Below are 25,911 nucleotides of genomic sequence, written 5' to 3'. Positions count from 1 at the left end.
ATGTGCCTTTGACTTGGTTAATTTTCTCCACTAAAAAATAAAACTTACCGTTCACATAAAGGGATTTTGTATTCCTTTTGTTCTTCTTTTACCTTGAAAATACCATGGCCAATTACAATGGGCTGCTAAAACCATGACCTTGTAAACCACTTAATGAAGAATCAAGATAATCTTATCTACTCTTCCTTCTCTTACGTATAGTTTTAAAGATATTTGGAGATATTCCCTTTTGGCTTTATTATGAACTTTTTATCAATCATGTAGAACCTTTTTATATATATGAATGTTCTCCTTCAAAACTCACATTCGACTATTTTTTTAACTAGAAACATTGAAATGTCAATGGCCAAAGGCCTTAGTATTATTATTTTTTTTCAATTAGATAATTTTATTTTTTTATAATCTTTTTTCCAATTCCTTTTTTTTTAAGTGGCGAAAGCCCTGACCGAAAATGGAGAAACTCCAACCCGTGTAGCGAAATGCTTTAGTTACGATGACAAGTTGATAGCGAAAAGCTGAGATCTACCAACGTGGCTCTAATACCAATGTATCGAACAAAGTTCGTATACTCAGAGGAATGCGTCGATACCAATGTAACAACCAAAAGTCGTATACGCAACGGAAATCTTTAAAATACTTCAAAGACGTAAATGTCCATTGTAAGACATGTAACTGTATATTGAATTGATGTAAGATATGAGATGATTACAAATGAGAATGAAGACCTACTTATATACCCTAGGCAGGTGCCCTTTCATGAATGGTCATGTCTCTAAGACATGCCTCTTCATTCCTAACTAACCATTAGTTAATTAATTATTATTTATTATTATTATATTTACATTTATATTTATTATTTTTATATGAATTATATTCATAAAAGCGTGATCCTTGTCATGTGTTGACAAGTGGTAACCCCGCCAAGCCTATGTCACGATGGGAAGATCAGTGGATATAGGGTAATAGATGAATCTCCCCTATGATGCTTCTTCTTCATTAGATTGTGACATCATTGTTCCAAAGCAGAGATGATCAGAGATGAGTAGAGAAAGCAAAGATCTTTGTTACAGAAAGAAATTCCTCCCTAGCTTAGAGGGAGTGTTGAAAATTGGCAGCTCAAGGATGAATTTCCTTAAATTAAATTCATTTCTGACAATTCTAGAGTGACTTTCTAAAATTAGAAAGTCATGTCTAGCATCTCAAACATGACTTTCCAAATATGGTAAATCACCTTGTATCAATTGGTAATCAAATATAGTTGATGGAAAATCACCCAACCTATCATTAATCAATCCTAATAGTTCATTTTTTGACTTAATCATCAATATTATCATTTATCATTATCCTTGTGATACTATGATATTATTATCAAAAAGAAATTCAAGTCACCTTACCTCCATACTTCGCACCCCTCTCCTTAATGTCTCACATGAATCTACATTACACTCTCATTAAAGACTTGGCATATTCCTCTTTCACACTCATTGAAGGCATGTCATAAAAGACTCCTCTTACGCACTCTTTAAAGCATATGTTACACTCTCTCCTGAATGCGTAAGTTACAAAGACATACATGTTGGGCATTGGATAATCCAGCGCTCCCTGTGTGTTTCGTGACATGTGCTTAACCACCTCTCGAGGATACATTAACTCTGGCAATGTGTCTATTTACTAATACTTGTAGATTTTGGTGTAACGGCAATCATGAAACCAACAAGTGGTATAAGAGGCAAAGATCTCAAGTTCGAATATAATCACAGTCAAAGGGTATACAGATCCCTCTGAATTTCGAATGGATAAGACAGCAAGACAGTTTCAGATCTCCACAAAAAGGTCTTTTTGTATTTCTGACAGTATGGGTAACTGAATGTCGAATGGAATCAGATCCCTCTAGAAGCACGGACCCAATGGCAACAAGTCTAAGGTGGCAGCAAAGACAGAAGCTCGGATCACAGTGGCAATGAAGAGGTTTGGATCAATCAGTCGAAGGAAGATAAAGGGACAACTAGATGCTACCTTACAGTGATATGTACCTCTATCTCGGTGTCATATCAAAGTGCAGTAAGGTGTCATATCTCTGTGATAAGAGACTCGTAAAAGGAAGCAATGATGAAGATCTCGGTATCAAGGGTCTTGGTCTTGGTATTCATCAATTGGAATCTCTATAAGAAGAATTTGTGTGGGTTTTCCTCTCAAAGAGTGAGAGGTTTTGGCCCTGGCTCATAGCCTACATGATGTGTCTCTTGTGTATTTATGTTTATGCATTGGTTACTATTTGATGAAGAAGAACACTAATAACCTAACATGTAGAAGATCCTAATCTAAACAAGTAAAAAGCATTCACAAGCAATCACTACTATAAGAGAAATCACCTTATGCCCTAGATTTCTCAACATGGTATCAGAGCTAAGGTGCTAAAGTCAAACGAAGGGCATCTAATCAAAGAGACACTCAAGGATCGAGTTTCAAGAAAGGCATCTAAGCAAGTCAAAGGTTATCAAAGCAAAAGATCAAGATCTACATTGAAGAATAAAACCCTAGATCAAAGAAGCAGTCTACAACAGCAAAAGTTTTGGATCCTCTAGTCATCATCAAAAGACCACAAAAACCCTCATCAAGTTATCTACAAAGCAAGGTAGCTCAAAGGACTTTAAAGTCAAAGATCACATCATCTTGGAGAAAGTCAAAACCCTAGAAGCAATTCTGATCTACACTCATTCACTACCAAAGTAGTTGAAATATCTTGAAAGCAAAAAGGCATTATCATCATCTTCAAGGTTATAAGGCAAGCAAGGATCATCTCCTTGTCCTTAAAGAAGATCATCCGAGGAAGCAACAAAACATCCTCATTAATCACCATCATCAAAAGGAGCTAGATCAAAAGGCGTTGTCATCATAAAAGGAGCAATCTTCTTTATTGAAGAAAGGCTTTTTCATTTGGAAGAAGATCATCCAAAAGGGAGCACTAATACATCTTCTTCAACCATCATCAAAGTGATCAAGATGAAGATTTCATCTTCACTTGTCAAGTAAGTATCTTTCATTCTTTAATCAAATTTGGTAAAATGACTTCGTGTTTGCAAGGAGATCTATAAGTTAGCCGGGTCATCGAAATTCCTTGCATGAAAAAGGAGGATAGACATAGTCCTCAAAGAAAGTGAAGTCATTGAACACATCAATGAAAATGTCTCCTCTAAATACATGGAAAGGGATTCTTATGAAAGGTCCCCTCATATAGCAATATTGGAGACATCAAATAGATGTATATGATAAGCTCGTAAGACTATTCTCTGAATATGAGATAAAGAAGGTCACATGACTTAGATTTGATCTACCTAAATTTGAAGGTATCAAAGAATGAAGGGATATATTCATAAGATCTCAACTACGAGATCTAGGAGAGATGATAAGAAGATAATCATCATTGTTCTAAATGCACTAACTGATGAACAAGGTAACAAATATCCATGGGGATAAGAAAGTTACCTCATTCGACAACTTGTGGTTTCTATGCAAGATAGAAGAAGACAAGTTGAGGGCAAAAGTGTTGAAGGTTAAAAGACTCAAACATTTGTAGGAAGGAAAGGGAAATTTGGAAAATTTGTTCCTCAGAAAAGAAAGAAGAGCATAGCTGAGATTCAATGCTATGGATGTAAAAATTATGGACATTACAGGAAAGATTGTCCTAAAGAGACAATATCAAAAGAGGAAGAGAAGAAGCCCATATCACTGAAGAAGTGGAGGAAGCCGAAGAGAAGAAGTTCAAGGAAAGAGGAAGTAAGAGATCTCTACTATGCTAAGATAGTCTCCCTCACAAAAGGTCTTGACATAGCTTCTAAATCTTATGTTATAGGATATGGCTATAATAAATAATAAGATGCATCGTGGCATCATGGAAGCATTAGAAACAAGAGCTCGTGACATCACCATAGGAAACATGAAGGATGTCTAGAACAAAATCCATGGCAGTCAAATATGAAGGATATAGCTCTTGGGAACCTCATTGCAAACTTAAGGAAAGGAAGAAGTCATCCAGGACAAGGCTCATCATACATCAAGTCAAAAAGGAAACATCTATCGGATAGGGATATACAAGATCCTCAAGATTCTCTGATGGAATCCTCATCGGAGGGTTCACCGATCTAGAGAGGAAGCAAGTGTTTCATCAGGAACTCCAACTTGTGGAGTTCATGGGATGATGGTATGATGACATAAGAGATGTAGCAAATAAAGGGGTTGAAGATCTTTTCAATCAAGGAAGTTGCTGAAAGAAGCCTAGATGACCTAAAGGTAAATGAGGTATGTATGCTTGTATTTAATATTATAATGTCATGTCATATGGTTGCAGGTAACATGGATCACTACTTCTATCTTGATAAGCGTGATCAAGGGAAAGGATCTCCTTCTCTGAAAGGATGCATGAAAGCATAGGTCACACTAGATGAAATCAACATAATATGTCCTCATATGAAGTATGAGGTGGTTGACTACAATTAAGGAACTTTGATTGGAAGCTCCTAGGAATGGAATGTGTGAAGAAAGAAAGGAAGAGATCGTGAGATATGCAACCATGATAAAGGCAATCAACATCCAAAAGACCAAGAAGATTTGACTAGGAAATCTCCTGGAAAGATATGAAGACTTTGATGGAAGTCTGAAAAAGATGAAGACCCTTGACAATGGATATCTTTGGGAGATGTGTCAACATGTATGCAGGATGTTGATACCTACAGGAAGATGTCATGATGAAAGACCATCACAAAGGTAATTTTGATTTAAGTGTTCATTTCTTATTTTTGAACAAATATCTGGATGGGCTTATGCAAGACTGCCAAAGGGAAGAACTATGGATGACTTCCAAGAGGACCATATAGAAGGATGTAAGATCCTTCCGGAAAATATGGCATGAAGAAAGCAACATGACATGAAGCAATGCCAGATGAAGACTGATGGATCACTTTCTGATGAAAGGAATGATGACATGACTAACTCGTGGATGAAAGTGATGGATGGTATGTGCCCTATGAAAGAAGCCACAAAAGATGAAGACTCCTAGACAAAGAAATTCCTGACATCGAAGGAAGGAGCTCTTCAAGCAGCTGGTCAAGGAGTTGTTATAGGTCCCTAAATAAGAGGGAGCCTGGAAGCAAGTTTTTTACTTGGGAGAAACTTGGAAATTCCTAAGCCAAGAGGGAGCTTAGGTATATTTCTTGTGTAGGAATGAGTACATTCCTTTATTGGAATAGATATGTCCTCCCTAATTGAGAAGGAGAGATAGACACGTCATTCTCATCTTCACCTGGGAAGACAGAATGGAGGATTGGGTAATCATCTGGCATTCGATACCCTTTGAGGATGAGATAGGGCATCCAAGATAAGAGTAGTTGTGGACCAATATTCTTTGAGGACTGGCTATCCAAGATAAGAATAATCCAAAGTAGGTCATACTCTGTGAACACGCGAGTGGAGTATGTACCTTGAGAGACAATGATTATGGTGTCTATGAATCATTGGTCTCGCTAGCATTGTGCTTTGATCATGTGGATAGAGTTGTTAGTCAAGGCCTTCCTATATGACAATGCTGGTTGATATGATGCTAGACAGATAAGTTACTAATTTGATTCTTCTTATGAGAATTCTTCAGATTGAGAATGACCAATTATCATTATGAATACCTCCCTATTTAAGAGGGAGTGTTGAAAAGTGTAACTAGGTTCGGTCTTCATAATGACATGTAATTATGACTTTTGTAAATGATGTAATGAAGAAAAAAAAAATTGCCTTGCTTCATGGGTTTCATGAGTAAGTGATTTTATTTTAGATGGCTCCCATTGAGAGCCTTAGAATTGGTCATTAAAAGTCAAAGATTCTAGGGCATGTATGAAGAACCCTTCTTGGGGATATAACAATGTATTTGAGTCTATAATGTGTCTAAATAGCCCTCCAACGACAAGCACACAGTCCTCTTCCTATGTCGGCCTGCAAAATGAAATAATGACTCATGTCGGCTCACTTAAGGAGGCACATCACTATATATAGGAGGCTAGGCTCCTCTCATTACCACAGAACAAACTTCACATGACTCTGAGTTTTTCAATGGAGAAGGCAGAAAGGAATTCTGATAGGATTTGGATGGGTGCAGTAAATGGGTCAAATATAATCACAGTCAAACAGAATATGGATCCCTTTGTATTTCGGATGGATAAGACAGCAAGACAGTTTCAGATCTCCACAGAAAGGTCTCTATGTATTTTGGACAGTATGGGTGACTGAATGTTGAAGGGAATCGGATCCCTCTAGAAGCACGGATCACACTGGCAACAAATCTAAGGTGGCAGCAAAGATAGAAGCTCGGATCACAGTGGCAGTGACGAGGTTCAGATGAATCAGTCGAAGGAAGATAAAGGGACAGCTAGATGCTACCTTACAGTGATATGTACCTCTGTCTCGGTGTCATATCAAAGTGTAGTAAGGTGTCATATCTCTGTGATAAGAGGCTCATTAAAGGAAACAGTGTTAAGGCAGTGATGAAGATCTCAGTATCAAAGCAATAATGAAGATCTCGGTGGAAGAGGAGTCAAGAAGAGGTTTGACAAGAGAACATGTGTCTTGGTCTTGGAGTGGCTACTAGGTCAAGGGTCTTGGTCTTGGTATTCATCAATTAGAATCTCTATAAGAAGAATTTGTGCGGGTTTTCCTCTCAAAGGGTGAGAGGTTTTGGCCCTAGCTCATAGCCAACATGTTGTATCTCTTGTGTATTTATGTTTATGCATTGGTTACTGTTTGATGAAGAAGAACACTAATAATCTAACATGTAGAAGATCCTAATCTAAACAAGTAAAAAAAATTCACAAGCAGTCACTAATAGAAGAGAAATCACCTAATGCTAATGCCCTAGATTTCTCAACACGTTACCCCTCTCTCCTTAATTGCATGAGTTATACTTCCTAAAAGGGCATGAGTTACACTCCTCAAGGTATGCAAGATTTCTCCATTGAAGGCATGTGTTGCCTCTCTCCATAATTGCTTAAGTTACTCTTCCCCATCTGGCATACGAGTTACTCTAGGTCATGCTCCTCCTTTATGGTATGAATTCATTGTTCCTCCTATATATATGTGCCTTATATCTTCTCCCCTCACTACTTGGGTATTGTGAAAGACGGATTTGAAATTAAGAGAGAGAGTTGGATATGCTTGAAGAAGATTGTGAGGAAGAGAGACTTGGCGAGTAAGAGAAGAACTTGAAGGTTGATTCAGTGTTTGCATCAATTGTTGCCATCAATAATCTTCATGATACAGAGTGTTCAGATTTGGGTGAACTTACTCATTCTCTTGATCTCTCATTGTACTTTGTATCTCTGTTGAACAATTGATATCTAATAGAAGAAGAATCTAGTTGGGTTTTCCCTTGTGAGTTTTGCCCAGGTCATTGGACCTAAATTCTCTGTGTCTTATTTTGTTCTTGGTTGCCTTCCATTGTGCATTTGGTTTATGTTCCATCTACAATTGCCTAACTAATATTGCAGCATAAACAAGTTTTGTAATGAGTGATTGTTTCAGCATACAACATCAGGTTTTCAACAACATGCAATGGAAACAATAAAGATCATAGAAAGACAGACATGCACAATCGACACAACAATTTTACCTTGGGAAACCCAACCTTAGGAGAAAACCTTATTAGAAAATCAGAAAGGAAGAAATATTTTCTTATATAGATAATTACTTGCGATTCTTTTATATTTTAGTTTATCAAGCAATTACCAAAACAATAAAACAAGGACAACAGTTGTAGGCGGACAGCCAAGGCAAAACTCCTATCTAAGGGAAAACCCAGTCCACAATTCTTCCTTCAATAGTTTCTCGAGATAATCCAAGACTCTTTGACCTAGAAAATAACTTCCTCCACTCCAAGTGAGCCCTCAATCCTTCTTGGAGATGATAACCCTTCAAAAGCAACTTCGACCTAGCAGCATCAACATGCAATAGCAACTTCGACCTGGTAGCAGCAACAGCGGCAGCGTCGACTAGACTAGGAAAATCTCGATCTCCCTTGATACACCTCAGAAATGAGAGAGAGTTGGGCCAAAATTTCAATCTTGTTGTCTTTTATCTTCCTCCAAAAACTCACACTCCTTTTCAGCTCTCCTTCCAGCCCTTTTCCAACTGCGCACTTCCCAGTAATTCCAACAAACTGACTTGCTGATTTACATGCAACTACAGTGAATAATGCGGCCAAAAGCAAAGATTTAGAGCATCACTAATGTATATTTGTTTCACATAAAAATTTTCTTAAAATTGGCAACTAGGGCCAAACTCCATGTGGGTCATCTTATCTATGGTAGCTGATATTTTTCTTGGACTCCTCTCATCAAGAGGTGTAGAATTGATCTAAAGATCATCCGATTCCGATAAGTATACATCGAGATATGAATTTATTTGTGTTATGGGACAATTCGTCAAGGTTGGCCAGCAACCCAACTACCCCCACTTGTGCTCCACGTTTTAGTATAAATACAAGTGCCTTGCAAGTCATTTGTACACACAACTCTCTTGAGATTTCTTCTTCTCCACTTGTTTTGGGTTTTAGTGGAAAGAAGAATCTCTAAGGGAAAAACACAATCCTAGAGGATGATGCCCTAGCTCATGAAAGCCATACGCTATCCAGAGAAAGGTCTAAAAACGCAGACATGAAGATGATAATGATGCCCTAACTATACGTTGTCCAGAGGAAGCCTAAAACACAGTCATGTTATGAAGAAGATATACTCTAATCCTCTACTCTGTCAAGAAAGACAGCCCTTGTCTAATATGTTGTCCCAAGGGTGACCCTAACCACAGTTATGGAGATGCCCTGAATCCGCAGCCATGGAAATAAAGGAAAGAACCCTAGCCGCAAGACTAAGCGAGAGGAGATGCCCTAAACTTAGTTGCTACGCTGACTAGTGGAGATGCCACTTAAACGTTGTCTTAGAAGAGTGTTCTACACATGGAATGCCCTCGCTGTCATGGAAGGAAAAACCCTCATCCTACACACAGTCATGAAAGGTATACCCTCGTTGTCATGGAAGGAATGCTCTCACACTTAAACGCTGAGATAAAGAAGCCACACCTTCAGCTATCCTTAACGTTGTTCTAAATAAGGAAGCTCTAACTGTTGTTTTGATTGAAACACAGTCATGAATGATAGATCCAATCGCTGTCTTAACGGAAACCTATTGTTGTCACTCTAACGCTGTCATAGAGGAGAAGACATTGGCATTGCTATGTGCTAGGCCGCAGGCCATAGCACTATAACTAGCCATCTTGGTCTTATGATGAATGCTGTAACATTATATACAACATGGTATATGACTACAAGATGCATAGTGTAGAATAGTGCACATAGTAGCAGCGATGGGTACAGGATGTATGGTGCAGCATGGTGTAGCTCAATGATGCTGGACATAGTGATGGTGCAGCATGGTGTAGCTTAGTGTTGCTGGATATGGTATGATGGTGCAGCACAGTGATAGGCTCAACATGGTGATGGAGTCACCTTGGAGAATTAGTTGAAGCAGCATGTCTTCAACTGAGTCCAGCTACCTCATGTATCATCTTCTTAAGAGATGATCTCTGCTCGTATTTAGATAAGTCAAAGTGTTGACTTTTGTTGTATATGCATTATCTCTCTCTCTCTCTCTCTCTCTCTCTCTCTACTAAACGATTGAAGAACATATAAGAAGAATTGATCAAGGGTTTCCCCACATTGGGGTTTGTCCCTGGCTAGCGCCACATCTTGTGTCCTCTTGTCTTGACTTGTCTTTTGTGATTCATGTTTATCTTCTTTCTGCAATTTACTATTATCCTAATGTGATTGCTAATCTGGAAAAGATATCAAGCTAACTGTGAAAATTGAAATAAATTACTCTAAGCATAGAACATACCTAAAATTAACATGGTATCAGAGCTGAGGTGAAGACAAAGCCCAAGCAAGAGCGAAAGAGAAATCACCGAAGACAGCTGTAAAGGACAAAATGGCTCAATGGGTTCTTCGTCCCTCTTCAAATTCACCACGGGTGAAGTCGAAGCTGAGAATAATATCCGAGTGGCACAGCGGAAGCTTTTGATGGCCTACCTAAAGATCACTTCAATGGGAAGTCCAGATCTAAGGGTAGAAGGAAAGGCAGATGCCTTGCTTGCAATAAGTTCGGCCATTATGCGAAGGAGTGTCCAAATGGTCGGGACATATCACTTGATGATAACAATCATTCCAGGGACATCTTCAATGATCGGAGGAATGACAGGTAATGCAGGACATCAAGGAAATGGCCGACTCTTCAAAGAAAGCAAGGAACCCCAGGTATGAAGAATCAAATGTTGTTATATTGGCCCTCTCCTCCAGACTCTTTGGGAATCTGGCTTATTGATTGTAGTGCTTCAAGGCACTTCATCGGATAGAAGGGTGCTCTCTCTAATTTGGTAGAGATGGAAACAATCATGGGATTATACTTGGAGTCAATGCCACCTATCCCGAAAAGGGTGTAGGGAATGTTACCTCTCAATTGAATGAGGGTAACTCGATTCATTTAAAAGAAGCTCTTTATGTACTTGATCGCAAGAAGAACCTGGTGTCCATTTCGGCAATGGAAGTCAAAGGTTTCAAGGTGGCATTCATCGATGGAAAGGTATGCATTTGAAAATAGAATTTTCAAAGATGCTTTTATCCTTGAGTTCAAGATTGGAAATTTGTATCAAGTTGTTGGAAGTCCATTAGGGACCATGTCAGTGGACACATCTCATCTCTAGCACCAGAGGTCTGCTTATTATGGGGCCCCACCCAATGTGAGTCAGATGGTGACAGGGATGCCTGAATTCAAGAAGAGCATGAAGGTACATGTCCGAGATGTACCAAAGGAAAATCTTACAAGGGGACCATTCCCCTCATGTAGTAGGTCCATAGGTTTGGAACAACCCGAGGGTTTTGAGATTCATGAACAGGGATCTCATGTATGTAGGTGGAAGAAAGCCCTCTATGGCTTGAAGCAAAACACCCCGAGCTTAATATGAGAGGATTGATAGCTATGTGATGAAGCTGAGAGTGAAGCGGATCCAAACCATTGCTTGATGATTGTGGATGATAGAACTCTCATGCTGGCACCTTATGAGGACGACCTCTTTCTGACAGGTGCAGACCCTCTCATTTGTAAAAGTAAGAGGGAGTTGGATTCCGAATTTGGAATGGTGAACTGCAAGCCAATGACTACCTCGATGGAAACTTTCAGAAGTTATGTGGTAGGGATGTTGGACCTGAATTGGGAAATGCCTATGAGTTTCATAAACTCATTCTAGCATTGATGTTCTTGGAGAACTCCCGTCCGGATATATGTTTTGCAGTTAACATGTTAAGCTCATATATGGTTGAGCCTCACTGGATTGGTGCCAAGAATCTTCTGAGATATCTTTGAGTCACAATCTCTCATGGATTGAGATACACTAGCGGAAATGTGAAGCTACATGATTATTCGAACGCTGATTGGGCAGGCAGTGTGGAGGATCGCAAGAGCACTTCTGAGTGCTGGTTCTCTTTGGGTTCTGCTACAATATCCTAGATGAGCAGGAAGCAGAAGACGATTGCTTTGAGCACTGCTGAGACCGAATACATAGCTACGAGTATGACCTCGCGTGAAGCTGCCTGGTTGGGGAAGCTCTTCAATGAGCTGTTTGTACACATGATGGATACCACCGTGATCTTCTGTGTCAACCAGAGAGGGATTCTATTATTGAGGAATCCCGTATTCTATGATTGCTCCAAGCATATAGACATCAGGTACCACTTTATCTGGGATATGGTACATTGATGAGCAAGAAGGCTCCATCGCATTGGGACTGATGTGCAGGTCGCCGACATTCTATCGAAGCCCCTGGGAAAGGTCAAATTTGTGACTTTCCGAGAACGACTAGGAGTCGTGGAGAGACTCTCTCCTAAGGGTCCTATATGATATGGACATTGAGCTCTGGGAGCTCCGAGGGGTTGGGGGTACATCATGGAGCAATGAGCAACCATAGGGTGAGTGGTCCAGCCTTCCCCTAGTGGTTTGCTATGTAGGCAAGATGAGTGGTTCATCCTTCTCTTGCCAAGACACAATCATAGGGTGAGTGGTTCAGCCTTCCCCTGGGATACCCCTTGTGACATGTAGGCAGGATGAGAGGTTCATCCTTCTCCTGCTGAGACATCCTACCCATGCAGTCTGGGACTCATGGGAAGTACCTCTCATCTAGCCAATGAGCAGGGAAATGAGGATAGGGACCATAGTAGTACCGATGGACGCATCGTGTTACTACCGAACTCCCTATGCTAGGATGATATTGATCTGGGATCAATGAAACTGACTTGGGGTCAGTATGAGTGGTTTGAGACACTCTCTTGTGATATTGATCTAGGATCAATGAAACTGACTTCGGGTCAATAAGAGTGATGTAACTCACTCTCTTTTGGAACTAATCTGGGATCAATAAGGATGATATTGCTCACTCTCTTTTGGAACTAATTTCGGATCAGTAAGAGTGTTATGAGACACTCTCTTTTGGGATTGACTATGGGTCAGTGGAGAATGGTATGAGACATTCTCGATCACTTCTTCTTCTTCATGGTTCAACCGAGCAGAGCATAGCAGTGCAGGGCACTGATGGCAGAGATAGTACAGTCTGGCAGATGGATCAGCGAACACAGTTCTCCCTAGTTGAGAAAGAGTGTTAAAATTGGCAACTAGGGCCAAACTCCATGTGGGTCATCTTATTTATGGTAGCTGATATTTTTCTTGGACTCCTCTCATTGAGAGGTGTATGATTGATCTAAAGATCATCCGATTCCGATAATTATTCATGGAGATTAGAATTTATTTGTGTTATGGGACAATTCGTCATGGTTGGTGAGCAACCCAACTGCCCCCACTTGTGCTCCGCGTTTTAGTACAAATACAAGTGCCTTGCAAGTCATTTGTACACACAACTTTCTTGAGATTTCTTCGTCTCCACTTGTTTTGGGTTTTAGTGGAAAGAAGAATCTCTAACGGAAAACACAGTCCTAAAGGATGATGCCCTAGCTCATGAAAGCCATACGTTGTCCAGAGAAAGGTCTAAAAACGCAAACATGAAGATGATAATGATGCTCTAGCTATACGTTGTCCAGAGGAAGCCTAAAACGCGGTCATGTTGTGAAGAAGATATGTCCTAATCCTCTACGATGTCAAGGAAGACAGCCCTTGTCTAATATGTTGTCCCAAGGGTAACCCTAACCACAGTTATGGAGATGCCCTAAATACACAGCCATCGAGATAAAGGCAGGAACCCTAGTCGTAGGACTAAGGGAGAGGAGATGCCCTAAACTTAGTTGCTACGCTGACTAGTGGAGATGTCACCTAAACGTTGTCTTAGAAGAGTGTTCTACACATGGAATGCCCTTGCTATCATGAAAGGAAAAACCATCATCCTACACACAGTCATGAAAGGTATACCATCGCTGTCATGGAAGGAATGCTCTCACACTTAAACATTGAGATAAAGAAGCCACACCTTCAGCTATCCTTAATGTTGTTCCAAATAAGGATGCTCTAATTGTTGTTTTGATTGAAACACAGTCATGAATGATAGATCAAATCGATGTCTTAACGGAAACCTATTGTTGTCTCTCTAACGCTGTCATAGAGGAGAAGACATTGGCAGTGCTATGTGCTGGGCCGCAAGCCATAGCACTATAGCTAGTCACCTTGGTCTTATGATGAATGTTGTAACATTATAGACAACATAGTATATGACTATAGGATGCATAGTGCAGAATAGTGCACACAGTAGCAGCGATGGGTACAAGATGTATGGTGCAGCATGGTGTAGCTCAGTGATGCTGGACATAGTGATGGTGCAGCATGGTGTAGCTCAGTGATGTTGGACATAGTGATGGTGCAGTATGGTGTAGCTTAGTGATGCTGGACATGGTATGATGGTGTAGCATGGTGCAGCGCAGTGATAGGCTCAACTTGGTGATGGAGTCACCTTGGAGAATTAGTTGAAGCAACATGTCTTCAACTGAGTCCAGCTACCTCATGTATCATCATCTTAGAGATGATCTCTGCTCGTATTTAGATAAGTCAAAGTGTTGACTTCTATGTTGACTTCTGTCTCTGCTGAACTATTGAATAACATATAAGAAGAATTGATCAAGGGTTTTCCCACATTGGGGTTTGTCCCTGGTTAGCGCCACATCTTGTGTCCTCTTGTCTTGGCTTGTCTTCTGCAATTCATGTTTATGTTCTATCTGCAATTTACTATTATGCTGATGTGATTGCTAATCTAGAAAAGGTATTGAGCTAACTGTGAAAATTGAAATAAATTGCTCTAAGCATAGAACATACCTAAAATTAACAAATTTGGATCAGAACCACATGAACTCAAAAGTAAGTCAATAATGGTCCATCACCAAATAAGTTTACATCAAACATCTATAAGGAAATATGTACAGAAAATTGATCAAATGTTGCTCTCCAACCAATCAACCAACTATTTTATCATAAGAGAGTTTCCACTAAGCTGAGGAAAGGATAGAAACATGGGATCACATGCTATCCAGATTACAACAAAGCTTTCTAATCCCAAGAGATCTATCTAATAACGATCCCAAAACCTAAAATATCAACCATGATAAGAAGGGCTCTCTGCTAGAACAAATAGACTCCTTGTTAGACACATCGACCACAAAAAGGGAAGAGTTGTTTCTGCTCAACTGTTTCTATCCCATCAACTCATGCTAGGCACACCTACTAGATCATCACCTCCTTGATATTGAGATGTGTCTTCATTGGTCTACTATAACGCTATAAATATTCAGTAACCTGATAAATATAGAAATGAACCCTGGCATGGCTTCTCTACTGAACTAAAAGTGTATAATTCTTCATTATGGCTATGCAATATTTGACCAAACTGTTGTACTGTGGAAACTATTATATAGGAACAACCACAAGCTAGAGAACAATGTCATCAAAACCTACCTTGCAAGAACTCTGAAAGTGCCAAGCACCTCAAGTTCTTTGTTCCTGTAATGACCGAAAATGAACCTCTATGATGGCAACATTCATACCCTGTAGTGATCAAAAGTAAGTAATTCCCCCAAAACCCATATCTTCCTTAGCTTGGAAGAAACCAAATCAAATGAGGTGGAACAAAAACTTAAATGAAGAACACTGCAACCAACGGGACAATAGAATGAAAACAATAAAATGATAATGAATTTATTAATATGTATATCAGAAATCAATTAAAATATAGGAAATCAACCTGTGTCTCTATGATTCCTTGCACTATGCACTCCTTGGCTTCTACTTTGGGCTTCATGATATACCTGGACACAAAAGGAGATAAAAACGAAAATTTTAAGAGAAAACTCTAAAAAGAAAAGTCAACATATGACGTAGTTGAACAGGCAGATTCGGAAAGCAGAGAAAAATCCATTCCCTTTTTCTTTGAAAAGAGCAGTTTCTAGAAATTGATAAAAGTAATCCTAAACCTTCCAAAGAAACTTGACAAACAAAACTACTAAGATAGTCTCACGTGATTTACAAAAGACTTTAACCTCCTTTTATGAGTATCGATTTCATCTTTAATACTAGAATTCAGAGAGCCATCTTTCCATTGACTTCAATCATAATTCTTGAAAGACAGGCCCATAAGAGTACAAAGTTTACTTTAGGAAAATGTGTGAATTCTGATCATAATAGTTCTTTGAATTATTTGTATACATCATACTGAAACATATCCTTGCCATTGTATCACTGTTTTCAAAACAATGTACAAGTTTTGAATTCATTTCATAAATTTGCACGCTATGAAGAGCGAATCTCTCTGATTTGATCATTCCCTTATTGCTAAATTATCTACTTTTGTGCAAAGCATAGAACACATTACCATTTATTTACAAGTAATTCCAACTACTGAACATAACTGCTTTATACAAGACAATGTTGGAAACCTATACATCTGAATTTCATCATTTCTATTGTCAATGTATCATGGTTATCAAGTACAAGAGAAACCTAAGATAAAGATAGATGAAAATATTGTAATATGATATTAAGAACATTTTAGGTACGGTCAAAAAGGTTAAGTGTGAATGCATTTATTATAAAAGAATAATCTTAAATTCATTGCAAGAAGAATGACCAAAAGGATTTTAGTGGCATTTATCTCAACAATTAAAGTTGATTAAACTTAGTATCTCTTCTAGCAATTTCTTCTTCACTTGTTATTTTCTCTTCCAAAACTTTTAAGAACTCATTAAAATACATATTTTCAGGACTGGGAGATTCCATTCCACTATTTTTCACCATCCTAACCAGAAATACCTTGCAATCTTCCTGAGTGAAGTGCTCAAACACAAATCTCAATCTCTCCATGTGTCATCAAGAATGGAGACCCTCAAGAGGATCACCTCATACTAGTTGTCCCATTTGATTGAGGCAACAAGAGAAAGCAAAGATCCACGATAAAGTATACTATTGAGATTCTTCAAAGATTTGGGATGATGGACTGCAAATCCATGGACACTCCCATGGTGACCAATTTCAAGAAGTTGAGAGGCTCTAATTCAGATTTGGTGGATCCCATGATGTACAGGCAATCAGTGAAAGACGAAGAACCATTCTTCCAAGTGGATGTCATGAAATTGTCAGACTAGATGCGCAGAGATGGGAGGTCTCTAAGAGCAATATGCCTTCTATGACTGGATAGTGGACCATGTCAGACAGCAGATATGCTTCAGTGACTAGGAAGCAGCAATCGCAGAGGGGGCAGCCAGGGTTGCCACAACAGGATTTGTTTCAGAGGGAGCACCCAGTGAGGGTGACCACAAAGCAGTTGTGGTGATGGATCTAGTGAAGAAAGTCGATTAACTTATCGTTGAGCCAAGGCATGATGCACCACATGTGTTGAGGTACTGACATGGTATGTTTGGATATGGATTGAGGTATGTATCAAATGTTGAAGTATAGCTGCAGGACGCAAATCCAAATTTGGCAGAGAGTGTAGAATATAGGAAGAGCACATCAGGATGTTGCTTCACTTTGGGTTCTGCTATAATATCCCGGATGAGTAGGAAGCGGACATCTGTTGCACTTAGCGATGCAGAGGCTAAGCATATTGCAGCTAGTTTGGCGAGTTGTGAAGCAGTGTGGCTTTGGAAGCTACTCGTAGGATTGTTTGATCAGGTGTTGGAGACAACCATGATGACAGGTCAAAGCACATTGAGATCAAGTACCAAGACATGGTACAGAAGGGAGCAGTATGGCTCTAGTACATTTCTACAGACAAGCAGGTTGTTGACATTCTCACAAATCCTCTATCCTAGGATGAAGTTTGTTTACTTCAAGAACAAGCTTGAAGTGGTTGAGAATGCTTCCCTTGGTTAGAGGAAGTGTTGATGTTGTAGCATCAATGGGTAGATATTCTCCTGATGTCAAGGGTATTGACCGAGAGCCATGTATTGTGGCTAGGGAGATTGGCCAAAGAGCATTAGGGCTTGGAGTGCTCCTTCGGTCATAAGGTTCTGACCATATGTCTAGTCAATTTAACGTCTTAAATTGCTCTACATAAATTATCAATCCGGGTATCGTAAACTGATAAAGTGTGGTGCACCATATGTGCTTAGTTAACCTTTTTCTTACTTCGTTGTTTTATAGTTTTTGTTTTGTTTGGGGGTTTTGTTCTTGTTGATCTCCTAAAGTGTCTAATGCAAATGGAAATCCTATTCCTAAGTCTCTAGAAGGCAAGTATGGATACAGATTTTAAGGCAATTATGTCCTCTATAATGATTTCCAAAACTTAACACTTCAGAAGGTCTTAGAATGTACTAGTGATGACAATAATGCTTGAACAAGAATGGAAAATGTGCTGCTATTTAAAACAAGTAAATAATGAACTACTGATCATGAAACTATTATCTTTGTTGTTGTCTAAATACAGAAAAGTTATTTAAGCTACTCAAAGAAAGAAAAATGATTTAAGCTACTGCACTCAAAGAAATTAAAAATTGCAAGGAAAGTAAAACTAAAATCAAATGACACATTCATAATTCGATCCCTCGCCGGTAGTCCAGCTATGGCTTTCGGAGGTAACCGACAATGATATGAACAATTTAATATCTAATTGCAGAAAAGTAAAAGTAAAATCAAATTACACATTCATAATTCGATCCCTCGCCAGTAGTGTAGCTATGGCTTTCGGAGGTAACCGTCAATGATATGAGCAATTTAATATCTAACTGCAGAAAAATAAAACTAAAATCAAATTACACATTCATAATTCGATCCCTCGCCAGTAATCTAGCTATGGCTTTCGGAGGTAACCATCAATGATATGAGCAATTTAATATCTAATTGCAGAAAAGTAAAACTAAAATCAAATCACAACATTCATAATCTGATTCCTCGCCAGTTAGTCTAGCTATGGCTTTCGGAGATAATCATCAATGACATGAGCAATCTGATATCTACTTGCAGAAAAGTAAAACTAAAATCAATTCACAACATTCATAATCTGATCCCTCGCCAGTTAGTCTAGCTATGGCTTTCGGAGGTAATCATCAATGACATGAGCAAGTTGATTTCTAAACTAACTAACAAAGCAAGTAAAGAAGACTGAAATCAAAACAAAACTGGAATTAAAAAAAACTAAGAAAAGCAAAGTCAGCAGAGAGGTTAATCTCATCTCACTAGTTAATGCAAAAATATGTAAAGAAAAATTAATCTACAATCAACCAGTTGAACACACTTACATGAATTAAAATTGCATGAATGGAAAATCTAATCTATCAAACTTGTAAGTAATCAAATGACATAATGAAATCAAAGCAACATTACAAAATGAAATCTACTCTACCTTATATTCTAATATGCTCCATGACATCTACTTCACATCTCCTTCCATGTTGAGAACATCAAAGCTTTATTTAAATTCTTCAAAATTACAAAGTACAACAAAGCTCTCCAAAGCTTTCCAAAGCCATCTCACAAGCTAACAAGCTTAGGAACTAACAAGCTAAGACTAACAAATGAAGGAGAGAGATCTCCTATTTATACAAAAAAATGAAAAGCCATCTCATTAATGAGAGTCCATGAATCTCTCCCTCTACCTCTAGAGTTCTAATCAAAATAGGCACTAATAAGACACATGTCTTCTTAGAGTTTCAATACAATTAGGAGATGTGACACATATCCTCATGATCCCATGATTCTTTCCACTCAAATTCGAATTTGGCCTTAGAGTGCCACATAAGGGTCTTCTAGAAGTCTCCTTTTGACCTACACATGTCAACAATCTCAACCCACTTGTTAGGTATAAGCATATGCACATTATTTTCTAATTTTTAACCACAAATTCACTTAAAAAGGCTAAGAATTAATAAAGATTGGAAAAACATAAATGTGGCCCAATGATAATGAAAGTGGGATGAATGTGGTGACATAGTAGTGAAATGGAAGTGATATAATGGACATAATAGTGAAAGTGTAATGGAAATGAATGACATTTTCAAGACTCAACATACCCCCCAACTGAAGTTATTGCATGTCCTCATGCAATATATATTACATTAACTCTTTTGATCCTTGAGCTTTAGCTTAACTTTGCATGATATCATTTGATAACTTCATATTTTTGCAAAGTGTTTTACTTGAATTGCAACATGGTTGGTTCTTGTGTTACAACCAATTTTTTTTTTTTTTTAATCTTTGAACTTTGCATAATGATATTTTGATTATTGTTGCAAAATATATCTTTATTGGATTGCATGATGGTTAGTTCTTGTGTGACAACCATGATTTTGTTTGTATCCAATTTATCCTTTAAGCACTTTTTGAAAAGCCATTGTATGCTCATAATAACAATGTAATAGTTAATATATGTTGGAAGTATGTGGGCTCCTGAGTATGATATGGACATGGCAAGATATGAAGATGAATGTATTCCCCCCCCCCCAACTAATGGTATTGACAATTTTATGAAATGAAGAAGAGAAATGTTTTTCCAACAATTATCATTCTAGCTTTTTATGGAATTCTATGGTCAAAAGTTAGAAAATGAAGTACCTTAACTTACCCTTTGGAATGGATGAGTTGTATGTGTGGTGGCTGCAAAATTCTTATCATATTCTTCTTCAAGTGGCTGAACAAGAGGAGTCATGGATGAAGAGATAAGATGACTTTTTATTGCTTCTACTAAAACTTGTTGAATCTGCTCCAAAATGTTGAAAATAATAGTCTTCATGTCTTAAAAACTCATTGGCACAATTCTTATTATGTGAAAAGATGTTCTGATGTCAAACATAGTAGGAAATTGTTGACTTAGTGGCCATTAATGGTGCCACTAGTCAACAAGAGAACTCTCACCATTGATGACAATTAGAGTCAAGATGCCCAAACACATCTTGCTAGGTATGAATGATTTTTCCAATGTCGAGTCACCTAGAAGATCTGACGAACAATGGACATTAATGTATTCCCATTGTTTATCAACATGAGAACTTGCCATTAACGCATGCAAGCCTCAAGGTGTCTTTACAAGGAACTTAGACTCAAAAGACTATAGACGCAATAATTTGCATTGAAGCGGGGCTTATTTGCGAAATGAAAATGACAAGAAATGGAAGATGGCAATGGAGAGTAGGAATGGAAATGGGAAATAAGCATGTGAATGAGCCTCTTGTTTTTATTTGTGGGTTATGAATGGACAAAAAGAGATGGAAAGTGTATGTGAATGAAAATGGAAAATATGGAGTGAAATGAGGTGAATGGTTTATTATGAAGTATGGATGTGATGGAGACAATAATATCTGAAAGTTTTTCAAGTGTCTGGATCTGATTTTGCATCAGCACATTTCCTCTTTGTTGTTGATCATCCTCTTATGAAACAAATTGGTCTCTTAGAGAGACACCATTCTCTTGTAGTCATTTGTCCTTCCTCCTGGAACCTGCAAAAAAAACTAATACTTCTTCTGCAATGGAATGTAAGGTTATCAAAGGAGAGAGGTGATCAATCTCTCTAATTATGATATTTACACACAAAACTAAGAATTTGTATTAATGAAACAAGTCTTCAAAGGAAAAATCAAAAGAATTTATACCTGCTTTGGAATTGGTGCCCCAAGTTGAATGTTGCTTCTTTTCAGCAATTTATTTCATTATTTGCCATTTCAAACTCTAATGATGGATTTCTCATTGTGTAGATCTTGTTGAGATCTTTCCAACGGTACTTAAATCATCAAAATATGATTTTGTATGAGAAAGATAGGCTGATTTGAACAATGAGGTTTTTATGGCTGCGGAATTAGAGAACAGCTGCGTAATTGGACTTTAGCTGCAGAATGTGCACAGTTTCTGTAGCTAAAAATCTTGAATAAAAAGTTAGCCATTCATCTTTCATCATCAGTCCAAAATTAATCAATACCTTCAGAAAAGTGAGCAAATAACTTATTCATTTCATTGATTCAAAATTATTATTTTTTCTTGACATGCAGCGACTTAGTGTGGCGACTCAGTGTGGCGACTTAGTGATAACACACAACTTGACTTCCCTTTGACCGGAGTCTTTTTCATCGAATTGGATCAAATGAAAGTGGCTGCATTCCGTAGCTAAAAGACAGTCAACCATCAGTTTTGAAATTCAGCACGCAATCCTCCAATTTTTGTATGATCAGTAGCAAGATCAATTGGTACCAAGGCATAGTTCTCAAGGCCACTGATTAAAGGAATTCTAGAAACTGGATTCAACCATATGCTAATTATTGATTTACTCAAATTACTTAAAACCAGAGCATATAATCCACCCTCGCTGTAAGCGCAGTTTGATAAAGATGAGCTTGATCGACGCTTTTCATGGGATTACAGGTTGACAGAGGTTGTTTTATTGCAGAGTTTTTGGCTGAAAGTATGGTCAGACTGCCAAGCACGTCACAATAAAGTTAAACACGTACATTTGTCAATGGAGACAAAATCCATGAGTATCAACACCTATGTCAATATTTTAGCAAGTAAAACGCCGAGTCATAGGAATAGCTGTTAGATGGGTGCTTGGAGAAGTGTCGTTATACATTAAAGTCAAAATTAAATGCTAAAAAGCTCCATGCCACGTCTATCAATCGGTTGTGAAGAGCCGTATCCAATCGGTTCACGTAATGGAGTTACTCACTAAACAGAGCCGTCTTCAATTGGGATTGCTGTCAACAGGCGTGTGATGAAGTATGATTTCATTAAGGACGGGAGGCGTGTAACCAGGAGTTGAATGCCACCGCACAGTTGATACCCAAATTGGAATCCCCTACCCCAGACAGTCGAATTAAATCAAACATCAAACTATCAGTTCATCAATTGAAATTCCGTTTTTTTTCACGCGGTAGGCAAAAATGCGCTCCAAAGAACCAAGGATATCTCCCAAACCGCCACGAATTTCTAAAAACCGTTTCTGGGTTATCTAATTGACCCTACTAGCGAAAAAACCCATGTTTTAGTTTTTTCAAATTCGCCTCCGTTTGGCCAAATCGTGCTCTCAAAGTTTGACGTTTTTCTCTATTTATGTTTTTTTGAGTTAATGTTTTTACTGTTCTACATTTTATGAATTTGTTGAATTCAGCTGTAAAATTTTCGAATTCAGAGGTAGAACGATACATCTTTATTTTCCAGCGGTAGTATGCACAATGTTGAAACACATAATTTGGTTTTAGCCTCAGGGATATAAATGAAATTCGTGAAGTGGAATTCTCTGTAAAATCGATTTCAAAGAAAGATTATTTTCAGATGCAATCAACAGCAAATGTGGTGAGCGAATTGCCAATAAGCAAAACTCAAAGAAATCTATGAGGCCTTCAATAGAGATCATGAACTCAGCATTTTTTCTAGGAGTATTGGTGACCGCGACACGCCTTAAGCCTTTGTTTTTAATCCATTTGCACAGTTTATGTAGGCCATCCATAGGTTTCAGATTTTATTATTATCGAGAAATTTCCTATGTTGGCTTTCCAAAAACTTTCCAAAACCAAAAGATTCCTATATGAGTAAGATGCATAGTCCAAATGAATGCAAATGGATTGCTTACAAAGGGCTGAGGATGCACTGAAACGAAATCATGAAGAGGCCAAAACATCAAATCAATGTGTATGCAGATTTTTCAGATTTTGACATTGGGAGGTTTCAAAAAAAATTCCACATAAATTGGATGCCACATACACTCTTTTGAAAGCCACACAAGGGGTTTTTTTTTTTTTTTCAATTGGCCTCATCTTATTTTCTTTACAACAGTCCATGCAATTTGATATGTTGAATTTGCACTTTTGATTTTTTAAATGTTTTTGCAGGTTTGTTTCAAGACCAAAGCTCAAGCAGGAATGCAGATTTTCTACTGAGGCCACAGTGAAAGCTAGGATTGAAGATAGCCATAGATTGTTTTTCTTTTTTTCTCTGAAATTGTAAATTTTTATAAGAAGGATTAATGATTTTCAATTTCAGGCAGCAAAGGCTTCAAGGAAAATATGCTAAAAACAAGACTTTGACTGAGGTCTTAGGCTGGTTTTTTATCGATCTGAGCTGGGTGACTAGGATAGGATCCATGTCGGGACAATTCTAGAGATGCCCATATGGTCGGTTTCTTCATTGGACGCCTGTAACATGCTAAACCTTGAAATCAACTGTGGAATCAGGCTACATTCCGCAGCTAAGTTGCAAAATCTTATTAAAACAGGATACAGTGTTTTGAGGACCACTACAAACCATAACCAGTCAATCTTGGACAGTTGAACCTATTAAAGCAGTTGGGTTTCATTATTTTTTTATTTATTATTATTATTATTATTATTATTATTTTGAATCAATTGAAATGATGAAGTTTATTTTGTCTCCTTTTTTTTTTGTTTTACATAACAATTCTTTTTCTGATCCTCTAGATCACACAAAGTGCAGGAGGAGAGCATACTCAAGAATTATTAAAAAAAAATTACATAACAATCCTTTTTCTGATCCTCCAGATCACACAAAGTGCAGGAGGAGAGCATACTCAAAAATTATTAATTTTTTTTTTAGATGTAAGAAATAAGGTCTCCTAATTACACTTCCCCAACAACGGCGCCAAAATGTCTAGTCAATTTAACATCTTAAATTGTTCTACATAAATTATCAATCCGGGTATCGTAAACTGATGAAGTGTGGTGCACCATATGTGCTTAGTTAACCTTTTTCTTACTTCGTTGTTTTATAGTTTTTGTTTTGTTTTGGGGTTTTGTTCTTGTTAATCTCCTAAAGTGTCTAATGCAAATGGAAATCCTATTCCTAAGTCTCTAGAAGGCAAGTATGGATACAGATTTTAAGGCAATTATGTCCTCTATAATGATTTCCAGAACTTAACATTTCAGAAGGTCTTAGAATGTACTAGTGATGAAAGTAATGCTTGAACAAGAATGGAAAATGTGCTGCTACTTAAAAGAAGTAAATAATAAACCACTGATCATGAAACTATTATCTCTGCTGCTGTCTAAATACAGAAAAGTGATTTAAGCTACTCAAAGAAAGAAAAATATTTAAGCCACTGCACTCAAAAAAATTAAAAATTGCAAGGAAAGTAAAACTAAAATCAAATTACACATTCATAATTCGATCCCTCGCCAGTAGTCCAGCTATGGCTTTCGGAGGTAACCGACAATGATATGAGCAATTTAATATCTAATTGCAGAAAAGTAAAACTAAAATCAAATTACACATTCATAATTCGATTCCTCGCCAGTAGTCTCGCTATGGCTTTCGGAGGTAACTGTCAATGATATGAGCAATTTAATATCTAATTGCAAAAAAGTAAAACTAAAATCAAATTACACATTCATAATTCGATCCCTCGCCAGTAGTCTAGCTATGGCTTTCGGAGGTAACCGTCAATGATATGAGCAATTTAATATCTAATTGCAAAAAAGTAAAACTAAAATCAAATCATAACATTCATAATCTGATTCCTCACCAGTTAATTTAGCTATGGCTTTCGGAGATAATCGTCAATTACATGAGCAATCTGATATCTACTTGCAGAAAAGTAAAACTAAAATCAATTCACAACATTCATAATCTGATCCCTCACCAGTTAGTGTAGCTATGACTTTCGGAGGTAATCATCAATGACATGAGCAAGTTGATTTCTAAACTAACTAACAAAGCAAGTAAAAAAGACTGAAATCAAAACAGAACTGAAATTAAAAAAAAACTAAGAAAAGCAAAGTCAGCAGAGAGGTTAATCTCATGTCACTAGTTAATGCAAAAACATGTAAAGAAAAATTAATCTACAATCAACCGGTTGAACACACTTACATGAATTAAAATTGCATGAATAGAAAATCTAATCTATCAAACTTGAAAGCAATCAAATGACATAATGAAATAAAAGCAAAATTACAAAATGAAATCTACTCTACCTTACATTCTAATATGCTCATCTACTTCACATCTCCTTCCATGTTGAGAACATCAAAGCTTTATTCAAATTCTTCAAATTACAAAGTACAACAAAGCTCTCCAAAGCTTTCCAAAGCCATCTCACAAGTTAACAAGCTTAAGAACTAACAAGCTAAGACTAACAAATGAAGGAGAGAGATCTCCTATTTATACAAAAAGATGAGAAACCATCTTATTAATGAGAGTCCATGAATCTCTCCCTCTACCTCTAAAGTCCTAATCAAAATAGGAACTGATAAGACACGTCTTCTTAGAGTTTCAATACAATTAGGAGATGTGACACATATCCTCATGATCCCATGATTCTTTCCACTCAAATTTGAATTTGGCCTTAGAGTGCCACATAAGGATCTTCTAGAAATCTCATTTTGACCTACACATGTCAACAATCTCAACCCACTTG

At 37.7% G+C, this 25,911-nt stretch overlaps 1 protein-coding gene across 1 annotated transcript in view; it reads right to left on the bottom strand.

Annotated features, from left to right (window-relative positions):
- Nucleotides 1–25,911, bottom strand: part of LOC149236221 (mediator of RNA polymerase II transcription subunit) — a 211,063-nt gene that overhangs the window by 114,103 nt on the left and 71,049 nt on the right. Inside the window, exon 2 of the mRNA XM_089372332.1 lies at nt 15,313–15,376. Coding sequence (XP_089228458.1) covers nt 15,313–15,369 — 57 coding nt within the window. The 5' untranslated portion in view covers nt 15,370–15,376. The remainder of the gene's footprint in view (nt 1–15,312; nt 15,377–25,911) is intronic.

This window comes from Pinus tabuliformis, chromosome 8, assembly GCF_031772625.1.
Source record: "Pinus tabuliformis cultivar Carrire ecotype Pingquan chromosome 8, CPIR1, whole genome shotgun sequence".
Taxonomy (NCBI): domain Eukaryota; kingdom Viridiplantae; phylum Streptophyta; class Pinopsida; order Pinales; family Pinaceae; genus Pinus; species Pinus tabuliformis.
The sequence above is the reverse complement of the archived record's forward strand: the minus strand, read 5'-3'. Positions and strand labels throughout refer to the sequence as shown.